This window comes from Odontesthes bonariensis, chromosome 9, assembly GCF_027942865.1.
Source record: "Odontesthes bonariensis isolate fOdoBon6 chromosome 9, fOdoBon6.hap1, whole genome shotgun sequence".
NCBI lineage: Eukaryota > Metazoa > Chordata > Actinopteri > Atheriniformes > Atherinopsidae > Odontesthes > Odontesthes bonariensis.
Genome location: NC_134514.1, coordinates 24,615,011 through 24,636,746, shown reverse-complemented (window position 1 = coordinate 24,636,746; position 21,736 = coordinate 24,615,011). Strand labels below are relative to the sequence as shown.

The 21,736-nt window shown below is 42.4% G+C and overlaps 1 protein-coding gene and 1 pseudogene across 1 annotated transcript; one reads left to right on the top strand and one right to left on the bottom strand.

The window, feature by feature from the left end:
• Positions 1-380: 380 nt before the first annotated feature.
• Positions 381-14,600, top strand: bace2 (beta-secretase 2). Its single transcript, XM_075473730.1, has 9 exons — positions 381-979; positions 5,090-5,178; positions 5,598-5,814; positions 7,937-8,068; positions 8,541-8,675; positions 8,962-9,063; positions 9,470-9,619; positions 9,708-9,876; positions 12,822-14,600. The coding sequence occupies exons 1-9, from the start codon at positions 686-688 to the stop codon at positions 13,061-13,063; spliced, it is 1,530 nt and encodes a 509-aa protein (XP_075329845.1). The 5' UTR covers positions 381-685; the 3' UTR covers positions 13,064-14,600.
• Positions 14,458-20,672, bottom strand: LOC142388703 (transmembrane protease serine 2-like; annotated as a pseudogene).
• Between the last annotated feature and the right edge of the window lie 1,064 nt (positions 20,673-21,736).

Here is a 21,736-nt window from a genome sequence, read left to right as displayed (position 1 = left end):
AAGTGGCTGGTGTAAATCTATCAGCACGCTGTGCAGGAAGTGGTGAAACCAACGATGTCAATGCTGTAAAATTATGACCAATGGTTGGGCCCCTTCGCCTTCAAAATTAAATGTTAGCATTTTTAGATAAAAGTTCAAACCGTTTAAATTTGAATGGAAGTGACTGGAATCCAATTTTAGTTGCACAATTTCTAAGCTGTATGATAACGTTGAGAATACTATTTGTATCATACGTTACATTTAGAAGTATTGTACTGTTTACGTTTAAACAGTTTAGTGGCCTTTTAAGGTAACGTTGCAGTGCTTTTTGACAAATTAACCTTTACTTTGAAAGTGAGAAGCGGAAGTTGTCTCTCCTATTTCGGCCAGCGTGACACAGTTTGAAGGAGTGGATAGAGCCGAAATATCTTGGGGAAAAATTCCGACTACCAGAAGTGTTTATTCCCAGTCACGCTCGGTTGCCACATGAGTGTGTGTTGTTTCTTGGTGACGGTTAAAAGGCAAGCGTTTTCCACAATGGCGTCCGCAGCAGCACAGGCGTTCCCGTGATGGCCAACCTGAAAACTTAAGGAGCAAACTTTGAGCAAGGAGCAGGATTCCTTTCCGCCACTGCCCCTCTTATCATTAACGTTGTAAAAGAAAGAAAGAAAGAAAGAAAAAAAGAAAGAAAAGGTCCGCCACCACCATGACATATTGTACTTCGGTTCTGATTTGGACATTTGTTTTTGGTTTCTATTTCGGCCTGTCGAAATGTCACTTTTCAGTACCACTCAAAATATTCCCGGGGAAGTACAACATATCCACGGGTGTGAACTTAACAGCCCTGCGGCTTGTCGCTTTAAAGTCTGATGGAAACGGCCTCTCTCTGGCCTCTGATCCAACTGGAACAGTGAACTTTCTGGACATGGTGAATAACTTGCAAGGAGACTCTGGAAGAGGCTACTACATAGAGATGTCAGTTGGCACCCCTGGTCAAAAGGTACTGTATCTCATTTACTTTTGGCCTGTGCGAGTTGCCATTATATTTCCTATCACTCGCACAGATGGTTTCAGAAATACCTTCTGTGTATATATAAATACCTTCTAAAATACTTCTTTAGCGTCCACCTACCTCTGCTTTACTTTGGGTGAAGTAACTTTACACAAAGTCATGTTTTTTGTTTTTTTCACGAGTTGTTGCTGCGTGTGAACACCGGCGCCAGTCCATCCACCATCGGATACGTTGCTGTGTGTGTGAGAGCTTGTTTGGTACACCCTAGGAATAAAGGGTTGCTATTTGAATACTCTTAAAATATAAACAAGATTTGAAGTTACTGCAATAGCAGAAGAAGGGGAAAAAAAAGAGGGTCATGGGAAGATTAACCTGTGATGTTTTAATGTGACCATCTTTATGAAATAAAGTCATCTGTTCATTTCTTGGGACCATAAGGGGTTATTATAGCTAAAGGGTGCTGTAACTGTTTTCAATCCCTGGGGGTCTGTAGGTAGACTGAACTCTCTGCACACATGCACTCACATGATGCTGCCTGTGAGGACCAGTGTTTCTTTCCAGGCAGCTGACGGGGATTATGAGGCTCCCAGGGAGCAAGAGCAGCCCTGGAGTTGTACAAAACAGCTCTAACCCTATTGATTTTTTTATCTTTTTGGTTGCACTGGAAATTTCCAGTCAACATACAGTCGCCAGGCTATTCTGCTTGTGATTTAAAGTGTTTAACAAGATCCTATTAAAAAGAGGGCTGAATGTGGATGAGTTGGAGTTAAGGATACATGGCAACGGTTTGCCATCGCGTTGTAAGTGGATGTGTTTTAAGCAGAGCTTAAAGCAAAGGTGAATTATCTCATTAGTAAGGTGACCTTTTGCCCCCAACAGGCCTCTCAAGTTAAACAGATCAGAGCTTTCAAGACTCCTTGGTGGCACAGCACAGTTTCTCAGGTTCATAGAGTCTTATCACGGGGCAGAACTTGCCCGAGAACACTTCCCCACACTTTTAAAAGCAACCAAAAGCTGTATGCTCAGAAAAAAGAAAAAAAAATCAGCTTAGCATCTCCTGTTCTTATTGAACAATTCCAAATGTTCCAAAAAAGGTGGCCAGTGTCCCCTAGATGTAATGTTTGTTCAGACAAAATGGTTCATTCAAAGCGATGTTTTTATTCCCGCAGACGTTCTCCAGGCTACACGCAGAGCAAGCGGTGCTCTCGTCAAATTATCACCAGGGACAAGGTTATTCCTTTTTTCAAGGTGTAAACACTCAGCAGATGGATGAATAACAGTGGATCTGCAGATTTTTTCATGAGTAATCCCATAAGACTAGTGTATTCTGTAATAGTCGACTCGTCACACGTTCCAAATTGTTTAACTTTTTTTAGTTTAAGGGGAGACACCACACAGCCATTTCACGAATATCAACCCATGTCACATTGTCACTCTTTGAATTAGAAAACACTCAACGGCCTGAGTAGTCTACAGAGCATTTTGTGTGCTCAGTCTTAGCCTGGGGGAAAGCTGGCTGCTAACAGTATGAATAGTAAAGTTCCATAAATAGTTAATGTTAACCACTTTTTATTTGAAAATTTCAAGTAAATGATATCACCACGAAACATCCCCAGTTGATTGTTTACGCGATAAACGTGGCACGGCTTCCTCAGCAGTTGACTTCTGCGAAATCTGTTTTATAGTGGGACATTCAGAGGTCAAACTAATAACCCTAATGATGCACCAAGGTTGTTCAGAGTCTCTGTAATCCAGCTTCCACAATACCTGAAACCAGTTCACCTATGCAGAGCTTAGTTGCAATGATGTTATTAGTTCTTCGCAGTTTCGGCTTTGACAAAGGTCTTTTCAAGACTTGCGTAAGGTGACTTCTCCACAACGTGTTAACGAGGAGTTGGTTGAATTATTCCTTGAAAAAACATTTCCGTAAACCCTATGGATGATGCTTTCGAGTAAAATGCTGTATCCGGCGGTGTTTTTTTTTTTTTTATAGTGTTAACATCTCAGTTGGAGGATTTCTAAGTGTTTTAAGTACTGTCAAAATGAGACATACGGGATGATCCGTCATTGAAAGAATCGTAGACTACAAATTCTGTAATGGTTGGGGTTATTATGCACAGGATGAAACGGTTCCTCCACCTTTTGATATTCCTCCCCAGATATACCGGCCATTACACGTCTGTCCTCTGTGCATAATTACAGTGAATCCCTTACATCAGTTATTCACGGCTGCAGAGCTCAATCCACTTTGGTTCTAATTGGTTATGTCATGCCAAAATGTCTTGTAATTCAATACTATTGAGTTATACTCTCAATATTATTTGAACTAAATGATGATGTGATTACAGGGCCGGGGTGTTAAATGAGGTGCTATTCAAATCAGCCACTAATTGCCACATCTGTTAACATGTGGCACAGCCAGGCTGAGGTGTCGGCTGGAGAGTCTCACATCTGCTAATTGGTACAAACAGGTAGCAGATGCACGTTGCCACCATGGCGCCTCTGCCAATTAGACAGTGAACGCTCAACTGCAGGCTGCCGCAGCAGGGGAAGAGATTTGCCCGAGGCTCAGCTGAGCTCAGGCAGCGTACAGCGATTTGGGATCGAGGAAGTGCCCTCGCTGTCCATCCTCACCCCTCTTTCTTCGCCACACGATTCCAATAGTTTCGAGTCTGGTTTGTTTGGGCCTTTTGTGTGTGGACTGCTGCAATCTGCAGGGCGGTGGCGGGGGGGTTCAGATGGCACAGTGATGGGGCCAGAGCCAGCCTAGTGAGGAGGAACTGAAAAGCCTGGCTCCAAGCTAACTGAACCAGTTAATGACACTTGGTTGATAATTACATTGGGTTTTTTTTCACGATTAAAGACACACCTGAGCACAACAGTGTGGTATCAGCTATGAGGAAGTATTTCTAATACTTTTGGTCACTGTTTAACTATGAACAAGAAGCAAAGCATGAGGAAGTTATGCTGGGACTTCTCGTACTTTTACATTTTCCACTACTTCCTGCTGTTCCGGTCTGCCTAACAGTGACAACCGAAAAGAGGAGCGATGATAGTTTGATTGCTGCGGTTTGATTGTTTGCCGAGCATGACGAATTAGCTTAACATTTCCATATACTATCAGGAGACCTCATTAAATGGCCATTGCATGGAAGTTTCTGAAGCCGAGCAATCAGGTGGTTGTGGGGCATTAGGTCTATGACCCCCATCATGGCGAGGAATGCTTTCTATGAGCGTTGATATGGCTTCTGCTCAGTCACAGAGGTGACAGAAGTCTGTCGGTTAATTAGTTCCTGCTCGCCCCACTTGATACCTGGAAGACAGCTTTATCTAACTGCTGTTAGCAGGGCCCCACTGTTCACATGACATGTACCCGATTGGTTGGATGGGCCACACAGCCATGTTCGTCACACAGATCACACATTAGTGATTATGTCAGTCTGTTCAACTGCTTTGTGTGATACTGAAATTCCGACTACACCCAAGTTTTTTTTTTTTTTTCCTCTCATGGTCAGTACCAAATATATGTTTACAAAAGCTGTGGTAAAGACTCAGTGTTTTGTTGCTGTTTTGGGTTTTTTTTTCCCCGCTAGATGGGCTGCAAGCGAAAATTGACAACATGTAACAAGAGTGGCCATGCTTTCATTTCCTTACCTAATAAATCCACAGTGTTCCTCAAATGTAAAGCACATGCAACACCATTAAAGCCTTCAGAGTGATCATTTATGACAAGTTGGCACGGGCCTTTCAGATGGATTCAAATAAATGTCTTTAACAGGAGATTTGACAGATAACAGAAAAAAGAAACAACCCATCTGCTATGTTTCATTTTCATTTCTTTCGAATCCACACTATCAATATATCGCAAACATTACTTTATATTCACACATACACAACACTACAAGAAGAATGTATCCAGTGGAAATTCAATCCTTCTGTTTCTATTTAAAACTTCTTTGTCGCCATGTATGAATTTTTTTTTTTTTTTTTTTTTGCTGGGTATTTGTTTTTGTTGTCTTTTGTCTTTACAGTGTGACAAGGAGTTGTGTCAGTTAGGGCGGGTAACTGTTTAAGCAAACTCTTCCTTGTGTTTTTCAGTTGAACATCCTGGTGGATACGGGCAGCAGTAACTTTGCAGTGGCTGCAGCTCCACACCCGTTCATTACTCTCTACTTCAACACTGAACTGTGAGTGGCTGGAAGTCTGCAGTCATGTCACCTTGCACTTCCCAGGTTTTATGTTTCAGGACACATCAAAACTCATCTTGCCCCCTAAAATTAGGTTGATATGATTTCAGACGGAAAACGACGCATTACACGTTGCAATGATTATTAAAGAAAAACTAAACCAAAAAAGCAGAAGTAGTATGTGGGAAAACTAAATGCACCCTTGTTGCTTCCAAAGGGATTAGAAAGGTTAGTAGCAAGGAGCTCGTGATCAAATGCGCTTCACACCTGATATGTAAAAACGTTTATCAATTTGTCATGGCAGCATTTGCCTTTCTTCTATTCTCTTCATATAGTCCTTGAGGTTGTTTAACACTAACAGCACTATACTGTCTGTGCACCACCATTCTCACGTTTTGGCTTCTTCCTCCGTGTTTTAGCTCCAGTACCTACCAGTCAGCCGGTCGGCCTGTAGCTGTCAGATACACCCAGGGCAACTGGAAAGGGGAGCTGGGCATTGACCGCGTCTCCATCCCTAAGGGGCCAAATGGGACCATGACCATGAACATCGCTGCCATCATGTCATCTGACGGCTTCTTTCTCCCCGGGATTAACTGGCAGGGCATCCTGGGACTGGCCTATCCTATGCTGGCACGGGTGAGATAGACGCTCTCAAGGTTACATTCATTAAGAGCTTGGTACAGACTTTTTTTTTTTTTTTTAAAGCTGTTTTGTTTAACATGAATGATTTGTAATATTCATCAACTCGTAAAAAAAAATAATATTTAGTTTTTATTAAAATTATTCTTTTTTTAATTATTGTAATTATTAAGATCCAAAATAAAGAAAATACTGTATGTAGCGGATAAAAAAAAAAAAAGAAAAAGTATTTGGAATATTTTGTGTGTTGGTCAGATTGAAAATACCAGAGCCTCGTCCCTTGCAATCAGCGGTTTTTGCCCTTCTCTTTTACAGGGTTGAGCATGTATCACAAACTATACACGAAAATGGCACAAGACATAGGAGACTGACAGTTGAAGCGGGAAGAAAAACATAAGAGATCACCAGGAATGATTTGCCTCATAATGCTGCTCTTTGTCAGCTGAATCTGGCAGTACTGCATAACTTCCTACTTCTACCCCAGATATCTTTGAGTTCTGCATATTTTCACTCTGAGATCATATCTTGTCTAATCGCTGACATTTCACATGACAGCAGAAGTTTCAACAGCCAAGGTGTGCTGCTTTTGGGTGTTTTTTTTCTTCACATGCCCGCTGTATATTAGCTTTGTTGTGTATTAGCTTCTCGTCCTCTATATCAAAATATATCCTATACATGACTATGATTTAGTCAATCCTTTTCCATTTTGAGCAGACACCGTGGAGCATCCTATAAGTGTACATGCAAAATGTAACTGAGGCAATAATACCTTAGTTTCCGTATTCTTCGACGTGATAGTGTTGCTGAGGAAAGACTGACGTCACTGCAGATCGGCACAATAAAGCCTTTCTGCCTGCGCTGACTACAGCAACCTTTGGGATCAAATACCAGCGATTGTGGAGCAGATATGCTCACACTGACCACTTTGTTTTGACTGTGTCTCCTGAGAGATCAGGTTCAACTTGCCCGAAGACTGTTTGTCATGCATGACATGGTAACACAGCACTGACATGAAAAACTTTCTGAAGAAAACTAGAGAGAACATCCATTAGTCAAGGGGCAGAACACTGCTTAATACCTTTGAACCCAGTTCAATTACACATTGGCGACTTCAGGTCAGAAAGTTTTAGCTACTAAAGCAATGACCTCTTTTTAAATCCTCAGTAGAATACGTGTCAAAATGCTGAATACTTCTTTATTGTATTGGAATAAAACTGAAGTGGCGCGTCATCAGTCTGCTGCAGATAACTTTCTCGTGTTTAAAGTAGTGTGTCCGGCTATCTTGCCAGATTTAAGTGCTTTAACACAGGGGTCCCCAACCACCGGGTCCGGTCCGCGAGACATTCCAAAACGGGCCGTGAGATTGGGGGGAAAAAAAAAAAAAAAAAAAAAAAAATATATATATTTTTTTTTTTTTTTTTTTTTTTTTTTTAAATACATGGAAATCGGGAATTCTTTCATTTCACTCGCTAGATTCTATACTTGGAAACTGCATAGATTGCATTATAGGAGGCCGATTGTGCACGTTTATTTTTTTCAATGATGACTGTCTGTCATCATATCCTAATTTGTAAAAGCATCTGCTAAATGTAATGTCTGTTGAATGTAAAGTACAAAAAAAAAAAAAAAAAAGTATTCCCCCCCCCCCCCCCCCCCCCCGACCGGGCCGCAGGAACAAATTGCAGAACCAAACCGGTCCTTGGTGCTGAAAAGGTTGGGGACCCCTGCTTTAACATACACAACTACCTCCTCAGGAAATTAACTTGCAATATGGTGAGTATACAGTACAGCACAGTGTCAGGACTCGTCCTTTTAAGAATATCCATTTTACTACAACTAAACCCCTGGAAATGGACATTTTCCTCTCTGGAAACTCTTTTCCCTTTTTAATGTCACAGTCCATCTCAGCTGTGCGTTTATGGATTCACGTGGAACGTGTTTTGTATGGTCTCGCCATAAATGTTGTGTTCCTGAACTTTTACTTGACTTTACTGGTTTCCTGTTTTTTTGTGGTGTAGATTCAATAAAAGTATACAAATGAGAACCACATGAACCAAAACCCAAAGTTTAAATCCATTAATTGAAGCTAATGATTGTACGTCTCCCGTTTCTCAATCAGCCCGACTCCTCGGTGGAGCCCTTCTTCAACTCGGTGGTGAAACAGCTGGGAATTCCGGACATCTTTTCCCTCCAGATGTGCGGCACTGGACTGACAGCCAGCGGCGCAGCCGATCCTCCGGGTGGGAGTCTTGTGAGTAATCAGGGTGGCTAGATGACTTTGATTACAATCAACGGATCGTTTCAAATCTTTTATTTGAAAATCTATATTTTGTCTCATCTCCGCCTCGATTGCAGTTGTCGATGTCTCCGTTCTTCTTCACGTGTGCAGTAGCAGCTGTCTGGATCAGACCGTGCATCACAGTGCAATTTAAAAAAAAAAAAAAAAAAACAAAGTCGGTGTATTTCCCCTCTGGAAGGCCCAGTCTAGTTAGAGAGGAGCTAATTAAGCTAAGATAGCATCATGCTGAGAGCAGGTCTCTTCACTGTTACACATGCGACCTTGGCGCCTCGCTCACTGCATCTCCATCATGTGACCCACTGATGCAGACAGATGGATTAGACGGCTGGGTGCTTGTGTGTTTTAGTACCGTGGTGTGCCAGAATGGGAGCAGAGGGCTGAACCTTTGCCAGAATGAATTCTTGTTTGTCTGTTTCTTCCGTAGATAATGGGGGGTGCTGAACCAACTCTGTATCGGGGGTCGGTGTGGTACACCCCTATAGTGGAAGAGTGGTACTACCAAGTGGAGGTTTTGAAGCTGGAGGTCGGAGACCAGAACCTGAATCTGGACTGCAGAGAGGTAAACCTCACACGCTGTAATGCCTCTCTGGTTGTTTGAACCTCACTCCACCATAAATTGGATCTTTTAAGAGTGAAGTGCACAAGCAGTGGAAATGGTTAATATTCGGTCTCGATCGGATGATTGTGTCGAGGTTAAACCACATAAATGCATCACCGCAAGGGAGTGTGATCTGGTTTTTCTGCTTGTGAAAGAACTTACTTTTTAAAAAAAAATGCTTTTCTTCCTTTCTATAGGAGCTTGTTGAACAAAAAAAACCCACCTCCCTTCATTTTCTGTCTTTCAGTACAACATGGATAAAGCTATAGTTGACAGTGGGACGACGCTGCTTCGCCTTCCTGTCAATGTCTTCAATGCTGTGGTAGACGCCATCACACGCAGCTCTCTGGTACGCTGCCTTCTCTCCACAGGCAATGATGAAACATTTTGTCAGAGCTAAAACACTCTCTGTTCAAGGACGTAGTAGCTTTTAGTGGAAGAATCCAGGGTTTTTCCCACAATGAAAATATATGTGCATGCAGTTATTTGCCATTCTGCTTTTATTTATATATATATATATATATATATATATATATATATATATATTTTTTTTTTACCTTGTGAAACTTCACCCAAGGTTAATTTGAACGTTTTGCAGTTAATGTAGCCACATCCTTGCAGAAGAATCCCTTGCAGCAAAGTGAAAGAAAACATCAAAGCCTGTTTCGGTGCTACACTGACCTTCTGTTTCTGTCTCTTTATCTTTCTCTCTCCCTGGCCGTCTTCTTTTGTCTCTCTTTTTCCCTTTGATTCAGATCCAGGATTTTTCTTCAGGTTTCTGGGACGGCACCAAACTTGCATGCTGGATGAAGGGCGAGACCCCGTGGAAGTTTTTCCCCAAGCTGTCCATCTACCTAAGAGCCACAAACACCAGCCAGTCGTTCCGTGTTACCATCCTGCCTCAGGTAGCTGGGCGCAAAAACACAAAAACAAGTCATCCCTTCTTCAGCCCTAGATAACTCACTGGTCCTGGTGCCTTGTCATTTTTTGCAGCTGTACATCCAGCCTATCACAGATGTGGACGGCACGCTGGATTGCTTCCGTTTCGGGGTGTCCTCCTCGGCTAGTGGTCTGGTGATTGGGGCCACCGTTATGGAAGGCTTCTATGTGGTGTTCGACCGTGCTCAGAAAAGACTGGGCTTTGCACTCAGTAGCTGTGCAGGTGAGGGTACAAACAGGATGCGAAGTACTGTTGACACCTTAACAACAATTCTGTCTACATGCTTGTGACTAGTACGACCGCTATATACACATCAAATCAAGCCTCTGGCTACACTAAGTTTATTTTAACAGAATAATTCACTGTGGCTTTTAGAATACTTATTCTCAACAAGCAGATGAAATATAAATATAGCTAAAAAATCTCAGTATAGTATATTTATTTTGTGTTTCTGTATGAAGTTCTGAGCTTTATATTTGGCAGTAGAAGACATGTCTGCACACCATGCCTGTGGTCCTGGTCCTTAACTGGTTCAGGTCCTACTTAGAAGACCGGAGTTATTTTGTAACAATTGGCAGCTATGAATCTGAGTGAGTGGCCATGACTTGTGGAGTCCCCCAGGGGTCAATTCTTGGACCTCCTCTGTTTAACTTGTATATGCTCCCTTTGGGTCAGACATTGCTGAACTTTAACATAGACAAAACTGAGATCATTCTGCTTGGTAGCAAAGAGAAGAGGGTCAGCATTGGTAAATATCTTGAGACTCGGGCCCTTACAATCACTGACCAATTTCAGATCTGACTTTCAGCAGCCACATCAAAGCTGTCACCAAGGCAGCTGTTTACCACCTCAGAAACATCAACAGAATTAAAGGTTTCCTCTCGCAAAAAGACCAGGAGAAACTCATCCATGCATTCATCTCCAGTAGACTCGATTACTGTAATGCTCTTTTAACTGGACTTCCCAAAAAGAGCATTTAACATCTGCAGCTCATCCAGAACGCTGCTGCTAGAGTTTTAACCCGGACTAAGAGATCTGAACACATCACACCAGTTTTAAAATCTTTACACTGGCTTCCAGTCAGTCACAGAATAGATTTTAAAAGCCTGCTGATGGTTTACAAATCCCAGAACGGTTTAGGGCCAAAATACATCTGTGATATGTTCAGAGAATATAAACCCAGCAGAGCTCTTAAGGCTGATTCATACTCGGCGCAAACGCGCAACTGTTCTGGCTCGAGAACCATTAATGACGTCATCGAAAGCGCCAGCCCCTTCACAGTTCCTTCAGCTTATAAGCGCAGTTTGCGCCAAGTATGCGTCACATTTGCAGTTCTCTCCAGACCAGCGAGCGTCACTGTTGAGGAAACAAGCTGAAAAGCATAGGAAGAAAGCATACACAATGCCACCTGTGGTGTCACGTCAGCAGAGGCTGGCACATCTGATGCGGAATGAATTTACTCTGGGTGTAGAACTGTATATGTATCTCAGAGCTAAGCGGCTGCGGCAAAAACAGAAGAGAAGGTGCAATGTTCGTCCTTTGCAACAAGACGAACTTTGTCAAACGTTGTCCCAGTGTAACTTCATAGACGTGTTGTACAGATGTTTGTAGAGGCGCATCCTCTCGGTCACCGCGGTCTCTGCAGTGTTCATTTTTTCTTTTTCTTGGTCAGCTGTTTCCGGTTGAGCGCGCGTGAAGTCAGAAAAAAAGTTGTGTGCGCGCCCTTGCGCCGCGCGAGGATTTTCTAGCTTGCGAAGGGGGGCGTGGCGGAATTTTGGGACACGTGACCGTTTGCGCCATTTGCGACCAGCTAGTATGAGTGAGGTCGCGCCGAGTAAGAATCAGCCTTTAGATCCAAGGACTCAGGTCAGCTGGTCCAGTCCAGAGTCCAGACTAAACATGGAGAAGCAGCATTTAGCTTTTATGCTGCAAACAAGTGGAACAAACTGCCAGTGGAGATTAAACTTTCACCAAATGTAGACATTTTTAAATCCAGGTTAAACACATTTCTGTTCTCATGTGTCCATGCATGAAATCTGCACGATATCTTTTAATTTATCTGGACCGTTGCTTGTTTTTATTAATTTTAATTATTTTATTTGTTTCTCTTTATATTCTTTTATGTATTTTTAATTCTTCTTCCACTCCCCGCTGCTATGCATTTATTTTAGGGAAAGCACTTTGAATTGTTTTGTTGATGAAATGTGCTATACAAATCAATTTGACTTGACAAAAAGGGGATCCATCCATAATCTGTCATGTCTTTAAATCATCAGAACAATTTAATACTGACCTAAATGCACTTTTAGGAAAAGTACAGTGTACTTACAAGGAGTGCGAGTGTGTGTTTTTAACATATACACAGAGGAAATAATGTTACCTCGTTGACATTTACAGCACCAAAGTTGAAAGATTTCAGATTTGTGTGTTTTACATTTGTGAGCGAGTCAGCAACTGTGACGTTAAACGGAGTGGAAAACTTCACCAGAGAAGTCCTGCCTGTCTGCATTTCTTCAGAGGAAAACTGTTCAGTGAGATGTACTGTTTGATAACGCTTACAGGATCACTGACCAACACCTTGATAAAACACCCAGCTGGCCCTAACTAACCAGCACAAGTTAAACTTGAACATATAAAGACCTTGAGAGACGCCCTGTAGACGCATGGAAAGAAATGTGTGCAAGTTTGGGCAAGGCTACCCGCTCCGGTTTTAAAGTACAAAGACCACTTTTGTCCTGCATTAAGCAAACACACTTGAAGCAGACGTACCTTAAGGCTAAGGATGCAGGCTTGTGACAGTGAGGTTGCCAACTGTCTGAGTGGGCTGGTAAAATCCAGAAAAATTCAACCACTCATGAGCCCAAAAGCTTTTGCTTATTATCTACAGATTGTGTACGGTATAATCTTCAGTCTTGGCTTCAGTTGCACCCGCTTTACCAGTCTTTGAAGTCCACCTTTATTTAAAACATGTGTATGTAACGAACAGGTATATATGACCATGTTTAAGTCGCATGTTAATGTTTCCTGTGGGCTGAGTGAATAATCCAGAATGGCTTCTTCGGGTTTGGATTGGCTGTATTCATTTTTTATTCCAGTCACACGTGACTGAAACAGTGAGGGTTGAGCTCTCCAACTACAGCAACTCTCTGTTTGGTCTTCGTTTGCAGTGAATGGTGGAGTGGCTCTGTCAGAGATCGCGGGACCCTTCTCAGCAGCGGACGTGGCGGCGGACTGCTCCACTGGGCCACTGAAGGAGCCTCTTCTGTGGGTGATCTCCTACACCCTGATGGGAGTCTGCGGCTTGGTCCTCATCATCCTTCTCATCCTGTTGCTCCTGCCCTGCAGGCGCAGAGACCGCTCAGGGGAGATCACAGATGAGTCCTCGCTGGTCCGACACCGGATCAAGTGACTGACAGGAAAGGGACGGGCGAGCTCGAGGAATAGGCAGAGAGACAGCGAGCAGACCCCGTCCATACATGTGCAGAAAGGGGTGGGTGTTGGCCCTGAATGTTTGACTGATTCTAGACTGCACTCATCACCTTGGCCCACGGAGGGAGACACGCAAACACATCAACTGCCCCTTAAAGGGAAACCCCACCCCCAAAACACTTCTTAATACAGCTGTGAGAGGTAAACGTATGTTCCGCTTTCTTCCTCGTTGGTGTTATCCTCACCGATGACCAAACAATGTATACAGATGCTTTCAGACAAAGGAGGACATCCAGGTTCCATGAGGGTGCTTTTTTTTTTTCCTTTTTCCACTGACCCCGTAGCAAGTTTTTGGATTATGATTCGTTTCTTCCCAAAAGGGAGGACGCATATGGCGACAGCACTATCCTCTTCACGGACATTCACTATGAGCAGTTTAAGAGAACTCAAATCAAAATAGGGCTTATTCTCTTTAGGGTTGTGGAAGAGTTTTCTGTTAAGTTTAGGACATCACTTAACATGAGAAGGTCAACGAAACTATGCAAAAACCACCAGAATAATTCCTGAAACACTCTACACATCTCACCAGCAATTCGTATTGTTTGACGAACAGCAATGAGCGAATGCGAGCACAGCATCGTGAAAGCAACAGATCTCTCTTGAGGCTTTCAAATCGTTTGCCAACTCTGTGATCAAATGTTTGGGCCGTCATGCTTTCTGAGGTTCCAGCCCACAATGTTGTGTGTGTATACTGTAGTTTAAAGGTAAAGCTGCTTCAACAAACACTGTTAATCTAAAAATCCTGAGAAGTTATACACGTTTACAGTGACTGTGGTCTGCCTCCCAGTCTGAGACAAACCGATCAGCAGTATCAGCGGGTTGAGACTGGCTCTGCTGAATTGCACTTTGTTTCTGAAGTTGATCAGAAGTGTGCTACAAGGTGACACATCAATATTTCTCAGCATGCTATGCAATTTGTTGTATTAATGTAATTTAGCTAAATCTGTACACATTCAGCTTTGAAATTGAAATCTCTTTGATTGTTACTGTGATATTATTCCAGATCTTTTGCAATTTAAGCACAATTGTTCAAGGGGATTTGCACACTGCAGAAAACAAATGCTAAATTAGGAGGATCTTTGTAACTGACATGTTGGAAACATACCAGACTAACGGACAGTTTTCTGGCAAAGCTGACTGACCCGTTGCCTGTTCTAGCACAGTCGGTTCTTAACTCTACGTAAGAGGCGTCTCCACTGAGACTGTGCAGCAGGGTCGGTGTAAAATGTTCCCCTCGTTGGTCTCGACAGGAACATCATTCCTGAGTGCTTCCACGTTGTCCACAATCTGAAGTTGTAGATTTGTTTTTTCGAAGGAATATTTGAATGTCCACTTATTTATAAGTGTATTTTAATTTTTATTTCTCTTGTGCCAAAACTGTACTTGTGCTGTAAATAAAATAACTTCTGACAAATCAAAGGCAGAAATTTTAAATGAATAAATATTTTGGGACGCTCCTTGTGATTTGTGCGTGACATTTTGTGCTGTGACGCGTTGCCTTCATTTAATGGTGCATGGCTGTTGATTTACATGGATATGTTCAACCATGTGCTAAGAATACTATAGATCAAACGTTGTTGTTCAGTTTGAGGGTAGTGATGAGGAGAAAAATGTTATATATGCGATCGATGAGGAAGTGATGTCATCATTCATCTCACTTTGGTCCCGTGATCAGGCATCTTGATGCTTCTGGAAATAGAAACGCAGATTCAGATCTTTGCTCTCGTGGGGCAAATGTTCGAATATTCTTATACTTGTAAACTGGATTGAAAAGCTTTATTTTCACGTCATGTAAACAACTTTCAAAAACAAGACTGGTAGATCAAGAGTCAGTCTTTAAAGGATTAACAGAATTGGTCACAACAATAGGAGCCAGAACAATTATGTTGATTAGAGATCAATACGCACTGTCAGTCAGCTGATTGAGTGCTTCAGCACAACTTTTGTTTTCGTTTTCGCTCACCAACAACCTAGCCAAGCCCAACTTTGTACCTGTCCTCAGCCCACAGAGGGTAAGGAGGCTCCAGCCCAATTACACATAAAGTTTGGGCATGGATCACCCTTTTGGTTTGTCCAGCAGTTGACTAAATAAGATCAGACACGGCACTAAAAATCTTGTAATAAGGCCCCGCTGAAATTTTTAAAAAAAAACACTGTACTGTATGCATTATTATATCCACTCGGTCAACCTCTGCAAATCTTATTGAATCGGAGGGTCGAACAAAATGACTTGTACATCTATTATATGACATTTTAGAGTGTAAAATTTAAACAGTCATATTCTGCTAGTTTTTACCTTCATCTGACTGTAGATCCAGTCCAGGTAGTGTGCATTATTGCCGTAAACACCCGGGTTATTCTGCCCATAGCAGTCTTCCACCCAAATACTGTCACCTATGAGCCACCAGAGTCCATAGGTCAGGGACACCAGAGGGCCGCCGCCGTCAGACTGGGAGGAGTTCAGGACAAATTCATTGAAAAGTGGTTAAGGTCAGACTGTGGCCGATCATCGAGGCCATTACAATGACTCTGAGGCGAGAGATAAAGACTCGGATGTTTATTTATTCCGTTTAAAAAGCATCTAAGATCTTTCACGGGTTTCTGAGGTCAAATTAAAAGCACCGAATGAAGTGTGACATTGCAGTCAGCTGCCTCCACTGCTCCAGACTTAACATTGATTGTTGAGTGCAGAAGTGGCCTGTTATAGGGTTTATTTAAAGCCGTTGCCATGTACAGAACATAGTGCGGGTCTTGTTTGACTGTGCCTTTGAAAGCAAGTTACATAAGAACATAAAAATGCTTGAAATACTTTCAAGAACAGAAACCGGTTTGTTTGCGATAGAAAAAAAAAAAGACAAAACACCCATTCGTATGAGTGCATTATTTTACAGAAACTGTTGAGTCCATTGATACAGACTCAAGAGATGTACAAATGAAGCCTGGAGACAGTGGGCCAGCGTGCTGACTCTTTGGCTGCAGTCGTCTGATACTCAGCTGTGCAGCACATTTAGCAGCATTAATATGTGAGTGTTTCATGTCATTATGAACTACAAAGTGCTTCTATTTGTGTTGGGTGTTTGCATTTAAGTGTCTTTCACCCGTGCACATCTTACATGGCACGTTCTGGCTCCTGCGTCCGTCCGTCTCACGCAGAGCATGTCCTCTGATATCCTGCCACTGCACTCTGTAGAGTCCACGAGAGTCACCCGAGCCTCCATCAGGTGTAGTGAGCGAGAGTCTGTCAAAGGGCCACAGCAGACACATTACCACCGAAATGTCTTTGTGCTTTGCTACAGTTCAGCAGCGTATGGTTAAAGAGTTCAAAGCAAGGAGAAGTGCAGAACCTTGGTGCCATCTAGTGGTAGCATAAAAAAAAAAAAAAGAAAAGACCACTGAACTCGGATCTGTTTAAATTCCCAGCATCGTGGACTCACTTATGTCTCAAAATATGGACTCCCTCAAACCGCATGACCAGAATCATTGTCTCACCTCCATTTGTTGCGGGACCAAACTGTGTTATCCAGCAATTCTCAGGCACGGTGACGTTCAGACCAGGATTTGGGAGGCACGCAGGTCCGATTCTGCCGGAGGCTGCCAAAGAAAGCTTTGTTGTAATAAGTCCAATGTTTTTAATTTGATTTTTTATTTAAATCCTACAGCCTCTCTGGGTAAAGCGGCATAAAATCAGTGGCTGATTTACTCAAAATTAGGAATATAAACATTTTCTCTTTTTGGTACATTAAGCTATGAAATAACACTGTGGATGAACATTGTCAAGTGTGGCTCTGTTGATCATTTAAAGTCATGTAATATAGAAAGCACTTCTATAAGGTTTTACAGGACCAAACAAAGTCATTTGGTCCTCAACAGTAGCATCAAACGTAGCATGAACAACACATGACATATTACACTTATTTATCTAACAAAAACCACGCCTTAATTAAGAAACCGTGTGAGAAAAACTAAATACACCCTTACTGCTTCCACAGCTTATTTGAAGAAGTGTGTTTGTTTAAATAAATAATGACAGTGTAATAGGCAGTGTGTTCTTGTTCATTTGAGCTTGTATTTAATCTATAAACTCTAAAACTGAAAAGCGTGCGCACTTTCTTTTTTAATAAGACTGCATGCGTATCTGTCTATAAGCACCTGTGAAGTCCAAAGCTTTAGAAAGCCTCATAAGAGCGATGTCATTCTGGCGAGTCAGGCTGTCGTAGCCTTCATGCGCTATAATGCGACTCACAGAGTATGCAGGGTTAAACAGAGTGTCTAAAGGACCCAGTATCCCAGCATACACGACCAGTCTCCAGCACTGGAGGTCCTGTAGAGGAAGAAAAACAGTAGAGAATGGGGCTGAGCCGAGGTCTCATCGCAGTTACTGCTTTAAGGAGGGGGGGGGGGGGGGGGGGGGGGGGGGGCAGGCCTCACCTGGTGGTGACTATCCAGTACGTGGAGATGATGGCTCCTCCGCAGCGGTGAGAGCCGGCCACCTGAAGGCTGACCTGCCACGGCCAGGACCCCAGGGGGGCGAGCTGGCGTCCAGACACCCTGCTGGAGTTCACCCCGCCCCCACAGTCTGGAAATAAAGACTTCTGTTAGAAAGGAAGAAATTTCAGAAGTTGCTTAATGTGTGTTCGGTACACGGTGAACTTCATGATGTTAAATTCAACCCATCAAAAAGTGTCATTCTGATATGTCGCACTAAAGAAGACAAATATAGGGTTTTCCCTCATTTTAAGCTGTCTGGGATCTTATTGAATATCTCAAATGAAGTAAAATATCTCGGTCATGTGCTGACAGACCGTCTATCAGATGATGTGGACATTTACCGTCAGGCTCGAATGTTATACGCTCAAGCTAATGTTCTAGTTCGGAAATTTGGATATTGCTCTGATGAAGTTAAACTGAACTTGTTTAGATCATATTGTACCTCACTTTATACAGCACACTTATGGTGCAATTATAAAAAAGCCAGCCTTCAGAGATTGAAGGTGGCTTATAATAATGCATTAAGACTTTTGATAAAGAAGCCCAGATGGAGCAGTATAAGTGAACTGTTTGTCTCTGCGAATGTCAGCTCTTTGATGGCTGTTTTAAGGAAGCTTATGTATAAATTTATTTGCCGGCTAAATGAGTCTAATAATACAATTATCCTACTGTTGACTAACATTAAATATAGTGCAGTAAGATATACTTCTGTATATTGGAAACATTGGTATGATTGCCTCGTAAAAGATTAGGAGTGTTTTTATTATTATTTTTATGTTTTCATGAGTGTTCTTTTTATGTACTTTTATAATTGATTGTTTTTCTATGTGATCTGGACTACGAGTCTTTAATAAATCTATCTATCTATCTATCTAAAGGATGCATCTCGCTGCTACGGGCTTCTGTGAGCACTTAGATACGAGGGCCTGGAATGAGTGTGTGTGTGTGTGTGTTTCAGAATGTGAGATAACTCACCTGTACAACCCAATGTCACCACGCTGTTGTTAGGGCACGAATTGCTGCGAAGAGAAACAAAGCAGGGGAACTAAGTCTAATATTGATTAGGGTGCAGCTTTTCGTTTTTTTGCCAGCTCACTAACCTGGTGACAAACTGTTGCACTATGGACGCCTGAGGGTTTGAGTTAGACTTCACTAATAAGAATCCACCATGAGAGGCAGTCCTCTGTTTGCCCCATTTAAAATATGTGCCCCTGTCAAAACACAAGATGAGAAATAAAAACTTTGTGAACCATGCAAAGTCCTCACAAGCGTCTTTGAATTCTGTATGAACTGCAATACCTGCTGTATCCGATGTCCCGGCAGCTCGCTCTCCCCTGCTGGTCGCTCCAGCCGTGAGAACAAACAGTCCTCCACTCTTTGGTCGCAGTCCAGTAGATCTGGAGCAGGAAACTGGAGCCACGCAGCCTCACTGTGTGCAAACAACAAACACAAACAGTGACTTGACATTTTATTAAGACTGAGTGGAAAGTGGGCAAAGAGTCGAGTTGAGTGGCACACACATATAAGTGTCAGTTAACACAGAAAGAGTCCAAGTGTAACTGAAAAACAAAGTGTTCAGTCCTTTCAGAATGGTTTGAAGCCATAGAAATGAAACGTAATCTGTTGCATATGATGCATGAATTGAAGTAAAACATTATGTAAAGGTGGCTCATTCAGCTATCAAAGGTGTAAAGACTGCACTGTGTGAAATGTAAAGGCTGTTAAAGAGTTCTTAAGTGGATGTTTACCGCAGTTAGCCTCATCCTGGCCTGCTAGACAGTCCTTCACCCCGTCACACCACTGGGATTCCCACACACAGCTCCCATCCCCGCATTTCATCCCGTGCACGCAGGGCGAAGAATCTGGGAGGCATGGCCGGGCCAAGAAAGAAAAGAACAGGGCTTGTTTGAGAACATGTACAGAATACGCGCTAATGACATCCAGGTTCTTCCTCAAAGATTGTACCACTTATACGTTGAAAGGGTGAGATAATATCCTGCGCTCACAGTAGTAACCGAGGAGGATTCCAGCCAGCAGCAGGAGGAGCAGCAGGCTGATTACAGCAACCACAGTGAACTTCACACACCTCTGTTTGAGACCTGCGAGGAGAACAACACAGGGTGACTGGAAGCCCCTTTACTCTCATCTCTCCTTGTGCCTTACACTTGTGAACTGTTTTGAATGAAACAGTTGTGATATTTCTGCACAAATTTGACCTAAAACACACACACACACACACACACACACACACACACGGCTGTGGACTGAGGGAGGCTGCCTCTTAATACGACACAACTGCTCTAAACACATCATTTGTGGACTTTTAGAACCTTTGTATTTTGACAGTTTACTATTTTTTTAGTTTATCCAGCAACTTCTGTCACAGATCATGTGTAAAATCAGTAAATAAATAATGCCCCCCATCCACCCGGTTTTCCTATGATCTCTAACTAAGCAGTGACTTTTACTAACGAGTTGCTTAGAAGTTACCCAGGAGTCTTTAGTAAACTTGCTCTTGCCGTGATCTCTGTTGGTTGAACGCATGAGTGGAGGGAGACACTGGTGTAAAATGTCCTCCATTTCTACACCTTCTTTCTGACTGTTGATAGGTGGAGTTCAAACACTTTAACACTGAATACTTTTGAGATAGTGCCGTTACCTTTTCCAGTCTGATGTGCATCAGTTATTTCTCCGCAGTTGTCAGAACATCTGTCCCGTTTGGCCCGTCGCGCACGTTCTCCAATGTACGTTGAGATGAACCTGCTGTGCTTTCAATGAACGTTCCATGGAGTGAAAACACCTGAATCTAATTTCACCTTCGAATGAACTGATGATCTCAGATGTTCACAATAAAGAAACCGCCGGTTTCTTTATTAACTTTAAGGAAGTTTTGTAAAAATAAAAAATAAAAATAATTGATTAAGTTTTAGATCATATTTATGTAGAAATATACTTTTAAACAGCTCTCTAGATAGTGTCAACTTTTCAAACGGATAAACTGGAAAACTTACCGGATTGGCGGCCATTTTCTGTTTAACCATCCTTAAGCTGCAGCTGGAAAAATATCTTCCAGTAATAATTCAAACATTGATCCAAAAGAAATCTGCTTAATTTCAGAGTTTTGCACTGAGAGAAAGGAATTTCTTGCGGGACTCTGACCTGGAGCATCTCCTCCGTGTTCGGCTCTCTGCGTTCTCACTCCACAAAGATCAAACAAAGAAGTTTGTATGAACGTCTAAAGCCACTCCTACACTGCGTTAAATTTCCCCGCTGAGCACACAAAGGTCCTGGTGGTGTTATCAGTGGTGTGGTGAATAACCACTGCAATGAGTATGCACTGGAAAGGTACTGTGTACAGGCAAAGACAACCAGTTCTTAGGTTGGTGAGTAATAGGTTAAATGAAGGGAGCCGTTTTCACTCTTGGTAAACACGCAGTGAGTTAGTGTTCAGAGAAGGAATTCGTCTTTTAACAACCAAATACTTTCAGTGGATGACTGCAGGCCGGTTGGGCTCTTTACTACAGAGCCATGCTGTTTGAATATGTGCAAAATGTGGTATGACATTGATCTTGCTGAAATAAGCAACACTTTGCCTGAATAAAACATTGTCTAAATCAGCCAGTATGGGTTAGGGTTAGGGTTTTAAAACTATGGATATATATACAGTATATCTAGGTATACGCCATCAAGCCAAAAAAAAGTTACACACTAATATTTTGTGGCACATATTCACGGTGGCATTGTTTCAATAAGCTTATGCGATGTCCTAATAATTTGTCCATAGAAAAGTCTTCTCCGGCACATCACAAAGATTGTCAATGGGTCTGGACCCTGTAACGGTCAATCCGTGTGTGAACTGATATCTAATGCTCACAGAACCACACCGGCAGTGCATCTTTCAGCATCAATGGCCCCTTTATAGATATGCGAGGTACACATTCCAGCCGGAACCTCCGGTGGCATTTTTTCCCCTTTCTTTATTTCTTTATTTGTGTATTAATTTCTTTATTTTGCTTGCTTTAAATTCTGAGGCAGCGTATACTGTTTTAAAAAGAAAAAAATCCGAAGTCCTGATGCATCCCACGTTTGTCTTGATTTCAAAGAA

What these genes read in the sequence shown, in the direction of transcription:
- bace2 (XM_075473730.1), top strand. Translation starts at nt 686, where the DNA reads ATGACATATTGTACTTCGGTTCTGATTTGGACATTTGTTTTTGGTTTC. An exon ending in TGAATCTGGACTGCAGAGAG is followed by an intron (nt 8,676 to 8,961) that starts GTAAACCTCACA and finishes TCTGTCTTTCAG; the next exon opens with TACAACATGGATAAAGCTAT. An exon ending in GTGTTACCATCCTGCCTCAG is followed by an intron (nt 9,620 to 9,707) that starts GTAGCTGGGCGC and finishes CATTTTTTGCAG; the next exon opens with CTGTACATCCAGCCTATCAC.